Consider the following 10,642-nt stretch of genomic DNA (forward strand, 5'->3'; position numbering starts at 1 on the left):
CGAATGTTAAAATATGATTAAATAAATTAAACTAAAATCATAAATTCAAAAATTTTAAATTAAATTAAGATCCAACAAAATTTAACTCCACTCAAGCCTATTTTTTCCAGCAACCAAAATGTGTTCAAAGCCATAGAATACACAGCCTTAGTCCTTAACAATCATAAGATGGGATCAAAAGAACCTATTAACCAGAACCGATTAACTGCATAGAACTTAAAACATGTAAAATGCTCATGGCTTATATGTAATTGACAACCGAGTTCCTACGGAATGGAATACGCTAGCAAAATAATTTTTGTATAATTTTTTATTATTGACTAAAATTTATTAAAAATTAAATAATATAAAAATATATTTATTTAAACAGAGTTTGAAAAGAAAAAAAAAGAAAGAAAAGAGTTTAAAAGAGAAAAAAGAAAAAGAAAGAGAAAAGGTTATATTCCCTTTACTTAAATATTTAATAGTAAAAAAGAAAAAGATAGCAAATGATTTAATATGTAAATGATAATATTATTTTCTATATTTTTTATTTATATATTATTTTTTTAAAAAAAATAAAAATTAAATATTTTTTTATCCTTAAAAATTAATATTTTAGAAATTAATATTTTTATTTTTTATAATTTTTTTAAAATATATTACTCCAGAAACGATTATTTTAAAAAAAATATTTTTTGTTATTTTAACTTTAGACCATATTAAATATTTAATTTAACAAATAGGAATATAAATGATAAATCTCATTAATTACACAAGTTATTAAAGTCTCCAAAAATAAAGAAACTAAAAAAAAACAATATTTAAATTTTTTTGAAAGTTTTGAAAAATTTCTTAATTATTTTTTATTTAATTAATTTTTAAATAAGAGTTAAGATTACTATTTTTCTTTTATTTTCTCTCCGCTTCAGCATAAAATCCAAACAAAATTTTATAAACAAAAGAATAAAACTCACATAATTTATATGTTTTAATATATTTTTAATCAACAATATAAAATAAAGAATGTTAAACAAAATGTTAAATATGTTAAACACTGCGTTGTTAACGTTCCTCCAAAGAAATGCATACACGTCAAATGTATTACTCTTGTCCCACCAAAAAGCAATAACAAAAGTCCACTACGTGACAAAATCAATCGCTTACTCCTCACCAAAGCAGCAAAGCTATCACCAACTAGACGCCAAAACTGAGCCGCCGTATATATTTTTCGTGCATGAAATATAATAACACAAAACTTTAAATAATTTTAAACTTATTTTATATAATTAAAGAATTTTTCAAATTAAAATATTTTTAAAGTAATTGCAAAATCACTAACATTTTTTTTATTTATATTGATCATAAAAGAGAGTTAAAATTATAAAATTAAAAATAAAGTTCATATCATTTTATTATATTTAATAATTTTTAATTAATGATAAAAATGTTTAGCCTTAATGTTATGCTAATATATATATATTTTTTACATCGTCAGTTAATAAAAATATACTGTGAATATAATGTTTATGTTAATTATTAAGAAATAAATATTCTTCCTGATATGATTACTTATAATTAAATGAAGTATAAAACCTTTTTAAACTACAAGTGAATTTAAATTGAAATTCAATAAGAAAATATTAACAAAAATTCATGTGTTAAACACTGTTAGATATATGTTCTAATAGATGATAATGTGTTTGCATCCGCGGCACCTTTCGCTGTCGCTTGTTATTCCTTCATCATTTGGAATTATTGCTGAACAATTGAAAGCTCTCGGATGGAATGTTAAAGTAACTTTTAATAAAAAATTTATTTATTGATTACTTAACATTTAAATTTAATTTACTTTCTTCATAAAAGTTAGCCTCCCGCGGAATAATTAGACAAAAATTAGAATGTTTTTATTAAAAAAAATTATATGTAAAAATATAATACGTACACTACTTCATTGAATGCACGCAAATCCACTTTAAAAAAATCACAGTATAATACGGTAAATATAACTGATTGAGTAATGCTATGAACTTCTACTATCTTTTCTTCGTTAATCTTCTTAATGTTTTAAAAAGAAAGCATCAAATAAAAGTATAAATACATGTAATGTTTTAAAATATAAATATATTAATTATTTTTCTTCACTTTTAATGTGTGTTTAGAAATTAATAAATAATATTTTTTATCAAAAATATATTTTTATATTATCAATATATTAAAGTTTATAATTTTAATAAAATTTATTATATATAAATTTTTATTGTGTGAAATATTTTAAAAAATATTCTTTAACCATTCGATGTTATTTAACCTATGTTTTAAAAAATTACTCATACTCGATTGGATATATGTTAAGCAACAATTTTAATTCTTTTTTTCATACTTGTTAAGTACCTAAAATTTCATATTTATTTTGATTACTCAAAGTTTGGCTAATTATATATTATTTTCATACATTTTTATGAATTAGTAAAATGCTTTAATTAAAAATACAATTAATATAATGTAAGAATACAATATATATAAATATATAATAAAAAATAATATAAAATTTCAATATTAAGCTATTAAAGTTAAATATTATAAATTATAATACTATATATTAAAAGTTAGAAAATGAAATATAATAATAAAAAAGAAGTATAAATTTAAGGTAGAAAAAAAATGTTTTAAGATCAAAAGAAGTAATTGTAAATTTAAAAGATAAAAATTATAAATTACTATACTTATTCTCTAGATTTGTGGTGAAAAACAATATAATAATAAAAATTTTATATTCGATATTACACATGTTTATCATAACTTATATTTAAGTATATTGTGAATGAAAAAAAAAAAGACACGTGAATTTTTATTTAGTTACTTAAATTTAACTATTTATTTGAATATAACAATTAAGAATAAATTATTATTTTTTATTAAACACGTGAATTAACTAAAAAAGGTGGTTTGACTTTAACCTGTAAATTTAAATTTAAATTTTAATAAATATAATTATATTAAATATAGAGACGCCGAATTGATAGTAATCCAACCTGACTATTTATTTTTATCTATATTCAAATTTATTCAACAAATAATTATCCTATATCATCAAATATTATAACTGTTGTCTTCCCTACTTTTGACACAAATGCCTCGATCAATGCAAAATTTTATTTAATTGGCATAAGATATTTATGTTTATTAATGGATACGTAGAATATCACGTGAATGCTTAAAGAGGTAGCGTTATTGATTACACGAACAAGTAGCAACTAAGTTGAACTACAAAAATGGAAGGATAGATTATGATTCAAGGCTAATAATGATTATCACTACAGAATTTAAATTACTAATTGATAGGCGATATGCTAATGAAAACGTTTGCTGCTGAATCAAGTGTTTTGTGGGTCACAACATCATCGAGAGTGCCACATACAATAATTTATCCACTATCATAGGGGTTAAAAGAAACCCACATGGTTTGATAATTGTATTTGTGATGAGCGAATATGAATCTCATGATGTTTACAGAAAATTTAACAATTTACCTGCTTATTTAGTTGTTTTTCTTTTATATAAGATGTATTTTGGATTTGACTAATATACACCTTTAAAGTTATCCACCAAAACAAGGGTAGGACTTTTGGTTTTAATCTTTTGACAAGTCAAGTTTATTTAATTTACTGAATATGAAGAGCTTTGTTAACCTTTAATACATAAGCCTGTACATGACCTTAAAAACAATGGTGTAAAGAGTCAATTGGATTGTTACACCGATTTCAAAGATCAATAGAGTTAACCTTCCTATCAATTCGTTTTTATAAGCCATGAACTTTTAGTCCAAGATGTAAATCACATCAATATAACTAGTTTGAAAATAATATACCATTCCTCAATTTCCACACTGCTCATGCAAAAACATCCAAACTTCATTATTATTATATTGATCATAAAGTGCAGTATCACTGTGACTCGATAATATTCCTCAATTGAAAGTTTTTACCTTTGTTTCAAGCTTTTACTGGGATGGATTAACCCTTTTCATAGGTAGCTTTTACAAGAGTTATTAGTTATAAAAAATTGGTAATCGAATCTAGCAATATGCTGATTCAGCAGAGAAATCCTACATGTTGCACAAGTTCATGTCCACTTGTCTCCACTTCAGTTACCAAACTTAGTGAAAATAACTTCTTTTGTAGATAATTTTTCAAGGGTCTCCCATATGCCAAAAAATAAAAAAATAAAATTCTCTAACACCTTAAAAGTCCATTTCCATTCCTCACTGGTCCATTCCTTGATTTTTGCTATCCTACAATGTTTTTCCTTTTCTAATGCAAACTAGGACATATCATTTTTAAACATTCATTGCTGACCAAGTTATAGATATCTCTCTCTACTAATATGACATCAAATTTAATCTGATTCAATCTGGGTTACGCACTATTATTGAAAATTTTTTTATACAAAAGAACTCAAATCCAAAATCTGACTTAAAATATATCGAACTGCTTTTCTCAGTAAGTATATTAATTATTTAGTTTGTCCTTATAAATTTTATTTAATGAAAGATAAAATAAGAAATTTACGGGTCTCCTACGCAACAGGAGAGAAAGATGGATATTTTTTTCTTGTGAAATTAAAACCTTTTCTGTGTGACCGTCCTGAGACAATTTTTTTTATCTACTTCTTTAATTCTACACTTTTAAAGAAAATTATTAGTTATACAAAGTACCATGATGGAAAAAAAAAAAAATCTTTGACGAAAATACCTGTATTAAAAGAATTTGAATGTAATGGTAAATTCATTTAAACATTTTTTAGTCACGAATACCTGTATTAGACTTTTAATTGAATTATATGTTTTCGTAAATTAATGACAGCGATTCAAATATATGTTTGTCCTTTTAGAAACGGCAAAATTAGTTAATCATAGACAAGGGATTAATAAAGTGGCTAAATTAATAAAATAATCTCATAAGAGACATTACACTTGCATTAATATAGGTTAGGGAGAAAGTTTCTCAATAACTCAAAAAATTAAATATGATAATGATTATAGAAGACAAGAAATATACTTTTAAAAGTTAAAAGGTTTCTTTCTTTTGGATGGACATTGTCTTAAATATGGCAATGATGATACGGACAAAGTTAAGAGAAGCATATATATGGACAATTTCCACCGTGAGAATCTTTCCTCAGTAACTATCATTAGAATTCCTCTTGTCTACCACCATGATGGCAAATTTGATCCCTAACACTGATAACGGCACATTTTTCTCATGTCAAACTTTATGTTATTTAAGGAGAAATTCGTACTACTGTTCTCTTTGAAATTATTCGACTCACAAACTCTTCATCGTTGTCCATCAGAATCCACTGGCCATGGATATTAATTTGTTCTAACGGGGATTAAGGAAGGAAACTACCTTTGCGTAATGCATTAAATATAGGGATCGTAATGAAGCGGGTTTAGATAGGGGACCTCAACCACCCTCACTACCGTATCTTTTTTCTCGTTTTCATATCTTGATGATCATTATTGGAAGTTGAATACGTATTACCTGTCTATGGATTTCCATCTATCACTTCAGTATTGCCTAAATGACATGTTGATTATCCCTTAAATATGATCCATTTACATCTTTTATTACGTATTATATCATATAATTAAATAAACTCATGAGTTGTTCTTGTTTCAATACATAGTCACATATATGGTCATGCTCACAGCGTCTGAATTTTGCGCTTAGAGATCCAATGATGAAGACTATATGTGTAATTAAATAAGTGTCACAATTATAATCCCACCATTATTTGGACCTGATATTCTCTAGCTAGCTACACTGTCAACTAGGAGAAAAAAAAGTGGGATTACTTTTGTCATGATCTCTCTCAGAGTATCACTACTGGTGTAACTAAAGGGAAATGTTTTTACTTTTTTTTTTTTTGCTAATTAACGGGAGAAAATGTTCAAAAACAAACACGCTAACTATTAAATTTAGAATAGCAGGTCTTCAAAGAGTCTAACCTTAAGAGAGGATTTAAAGAAGGAGAAATTTCATGAAAGACAATAGAAACAACTCTAGATTCAGCTCTATCTTAGTTAAATAATCCGCACATTGGTTTGCTTTGTTAAGGACACGACTAAACCTAACAAACTTAATATTATGAAGGAGAAACTTAATTTTTCCGATAACAAAAATTAAAAGATGATTCCTATTTTAAATCGTTGTAATTAAAGAAAGTTGCTTTAGCATATGTCTTATAATTTATGCATATATGAAACCTATTGTAAGATGAGCACCAAACATTTATACAAACAAACTTGCTTATATTTTTGTATCCATGACTCTCATGTTTCAACTTCTGAAGCAATCGTTCATAATTATAAAAGTTGTTTAACCTATTCGCATTAAAGTTAGTGTGTTTTTGGCTTAACTTATTTCAAATAAATAATGCTTATTTTATCAACATTTTAAAGAGAAATTAAAGAAAAAGTGATTATTTTGTAAATTTAAGTGACTTTAAATATACCATTATTCTTAATAGACAGTGGTGCGTAAGAAAATAATCTTGAGAGTATTTAAGTAAGGTATTTGAAGTGAGGCTAAGAAACGTTTTCTCATGAATGAACAATTCCAGCATGGATAACTAGTCAAATAGTCAATTCTGACCAAAAACAAAATGGCATAAAATGATTCTCAGAGATCATTCAGACTTTCTTGAAGATTTGGTAGACCCACCGAAATGGATTTACTAGGACACCGTAATTTTTCAAAGTCTAACGTGCAAGTCTGAGTATACATAAATTAGATTATTCATTCTCATGCGTTTCCCTTTTATTGAAGTACTTGTTTCCGTATTTGTGACTCAAGATTTCTGTTGGCAAATTCATGTGTACGTAAGGCTTCTGAAAGTGTTATGTTCATTGTCGGGGTGCAATCAATGGTATGGGTTTTGCCTTTGTGAAAGTCGATAGTGGATTTTAATTAGCACTCGTCAGTGTCATGGCTACAAAGACACTCAATTTGACCTTGGAGAGACAACAATTCATGAGTGAACCTCAAGATTCAAGTCCAGCTCATTTCTCAAAATATGATTTGCTTCGTTAAGCCAATGGGACCGTTTGATAATTCTTTCATATGTTTCCTTTATTTAATTTATTAATTGTCGGTTTCTTAAATCGGCATGTCACATTTGACTAATTATGGGATGAACAAATTAAGTAGCTGGCAAAGTAACAACATCAAGAAAAGCAAAAATTTATGTTATTAATACACTTTTTAACATTATATATATATATATATATATATTCTTTGCAGATATGTGAATTTCTTTCAATACTTACTGAATATTTATGTTTCTATAAAAGAATTATATTCGTACATTAACTAAATTTCAGTTAAATTCATAAATATTGCATATTAACTAATATTTTATTTTACGCAAAAAAATCTACATTACATTACACATTATATGCTTATAAAAAAATGCATATCAATTATAGGAAGTCTACTTAGGGAAAAGGCTAAGATACAAACACACAAGGTTTTAATTTCACCAAGATATTATAAAAAACCAAACAAACAAATGAACATTATAAAACAAACAGAAACTCATTAAGTATTATTGCATTGGCTCTAAAAATACACTGATTTTGTATATTGTGCATTGGACAGTAATATCTTTTAAAACTAGTAAGACAAACACCCTTTTTCTCCTTTTTGCAAAGGATCCCATGTGTTTGATTAAATGTGTAAACAAATTAGGAAAATGGGTAAAGTACTCTCATTACCTCATCACAGTTGGTCCTTTTTCCAGAAGTCTTTGGCACAATTGTTGCCGTTTGGATAAATGATAGGAAGGATCGATCCTTGCACTTGTCAGTCACTCTAGTAATTAACCTTCCCTCTCACTCCTGACCCCACCAATACATTTGCACAACAATTATTATTTCCTCATGTATCTGTTTCATTTTTACACTTTATTTTCTCTCTCTCTTTTTTTTTTCTAATCATATTATATATCACATTTTAAAAAAAATTTAGACAAAATTTAATTATACTATCAAAAATGTTTTTAATGACATTTTTAATCAAGTTTAAAATTTTATCTTAATAATATGTGTTAATTAATCTTTAATTACATAAAGTTTTAACATAAAATTTTAATTTTAATGAAAAAATAATACTAAAAAAAAATTTACCTTTTCAATTTTTTTCTTTTTATTTTCTATCATTGTCATTTTTACATCCTTTTGTAAGTCACCTATGAAAGGGTGGGAGAATATGATTGCTCTTTGTAGAGCGAGCTTGGATACCATAGGAGGGTGGGACCCGTATGTATATATCACCTCCAAGGTGTCCATTTATAAATGAAGTGCTCCAAAAACTTAAATGCTAAATTCTCTCAAGAGAAGAGTGTTTAGAAAGAACTGAAAGATGGGCCATCGTTGCTGCAGCAAACAGAAGATCAAGAGAGGATTGTGGTCTCCTGAAGAAGATGAGAAACTGGTCAGATATATCAACACACATGGACATAAAAGTTGGAGTTCTGTCCCAAAGTTTGCAGGCATGCATTTCTTTCTTGTGTACTTGTGTTTATGTGTATGGTGTGTGATAGGATAATGATAAAAAAGATGATACTGTGGTTTGATATGGGACACAGGCTTGCAGAGATGTGGAAAGAGTTGCAGGTTGAGATGGATTAATTATCTGAGGCCAGATCTGAAGAGGGGTTCCTTCACTGCTGAAGAAGAGCAGATCATAATTGACATTCATAGAATTCTGGGAAACAGGTAAAGGGAAAATTAGAAGCACAGAAAATGAGACAGAAAAAGTAGCAAAAGGAGAACAGTAATCTTTTTTTTTTTTTTTCAGCCTAAAACAATTTTATTATATGAGAACAGGATAATTAGTGCTTCAAGATTTTACACATCATTGCTAAGGATCAATGAACCATAGATAATTAAAGATGAATAGATTCCTTTTTTTCAACTCTACATCAAATTTTTTTATCTAATTTTCCTTCATCTTATATTAAATTTTAGCATGATTAAATCATATTCAAATCTTAATACGTTATACCCCTTTTTTTTGTTATGAAATAATTTTAAATTTTAAATGTAACATATGATGTACATGAACTAATGAAGATTCATTCTGGTTAAGAGACTTGCATATTCATCAATGCACGCCTTATTTGTTTGCTAATTTTGATTTATAGACACTTAGACAATATTAACTCTATTTATTTTTCTCTTTCCTTCTATCACATCAGTCACTCTTCTCACTTATTTTCTTATATTTCATTGAGTATAGACACTAAACATTTCGTTTGTGTGCTGCAGATGGGCACAAATAGCCAAGCACCTACCTGGAAGAACAGACAACGAGGTCAAGAATTTCTGGAACTCTTGCATCAAGAAAAAGCTCATTTCTCAAGGGTTAGACCCACAAACCCACACTCTACTCTCTTCTCACAGGAGAAACACGGCATGCACCATCTCTAACATCCCCCAAAATTCCAACTCTATTTTTATTATGAGTTCACATATGCCAAATGCACCCATGGAAACCTCTACTCAAACCTTTTGTTCACTCCCCAAAGCACCGCCAAACATTGTTCGAACTCCCTCATGCATTGTTTCCTCTGAATATCAAACATCCACCATTGTTTCAAATAAATTCTCAGATTTGCCTCACGAACTACTAATAGAGAACAACACCAACATTTGTTCACCTTCGTATATGAACCCTCCGTCAGTTGAATTGCCGAACAATGAAAGCAGTGTTTGGGTTTCAAGAGTTAATTCTGAAGATTTCAGTGCTCAAACACTAGGAGAGGGAACACAAGTGCAGGTGCAGCAAGAGAAGGACATGAACTGTGAGAAGGGAATTGATATCAGAGAAGCTAACAAAGCCAATCTTGAAACCAACGTTTCTTTTGAGAGTTCTAACTTTGATTTTGGGTTGTTGGAGTGTGTACTTAATTCTGAATTTATGTCCCATGATCTCAACTGTATGGATGAACTTGCATGGAACTTTTAGACCATGCTTCAATTAACCATATATATGTTCCCATCGTTTATGTATATCAATTGTTCCCAGGCTCCTAGTAATATAATAATATGAGATGCATATTAAAATAAATTTCGAAAATTACAAATAATAAGGGCGATATATATCTGTAGCTGGGAAAGGTTGAAAATATTGTAATCATGCTTCTAAGACTGGTTGGAAGAAAAATAAAAAACTGCGTATCATGAATTGAAAATGGTTTGGATGAGCCGGTGGAGAATGGGATTTTGAAATTTGGCTTTTGTACGTACTGATCTCTTGTTAAAAACTAAACCTATATTGCATAAACTGGGAGCATTTTTAATGCAAATCTGGGTTCCTACGTCTTTTGTTTATTTATCTATTATTATTATGGATCAGGTGAATTTTACAAAAATAAGGGATGTCTCGGGATTTAAGCAGATTATACTTTATGATCTAAGAAATTAGAAAACAAAAACGTTTTAATGCATATATCATTTGTGAAACATCTGTGAAAATAGATATGTTTTATAAATCTAACACAATATCAATTATTGTTTACAACAATTCAAAAAAAATTACTTATTTCAAGATCAATTATTTCACCCCAAAGTCAATTTAACTTGGAAAATTAGTCA

General features: G+C 27.6%; 1 protein-coding gene across 1 annotated transcript; it reads left to right on the plus strand.

The window, feature by feature from the left end:
* The first annotated feature begins 409 nt into the window (after positions 1 to 409).
* On the plus strand, positions 410 to 10,013 carry LOC113855457 (myb-related protein 330-like). Its single transcript, XM_027487099.1, has 4 exons — positions 410 to 436; positions 8,406 to 8,535; positions 8,632 to 8,761; positions 9,314 to 10,013. Exons 2-4 carry the CDS (start codon positions 8,406 to 8,408, stop codon positions 10,011 to 10,013), a joined length of 960 nt encoding a protein of 319 aa, XP_027342900.1. The 5' UTR covers positions 410 to 436.
* Positions 10,014 to 10,642: the final 629 nt, after the last annotated feature.

This window comes from Abrus precatorius, unplaced genomic scaffold, assembly GCF_003935025.1.
Source record: "Abrus precatorius isolate BTA unplaced genomic scaffold, Abrus_2018 Scaffold11, whole genome shotgun sequence".
NCBI classification, from domain to species: domain Eukaryota; kingdom Viridiplantae; phylum Streptophyta; class Magnoliopsida; order Fabales; family Fabaceae; genus Abrus; species Abrus precatorius.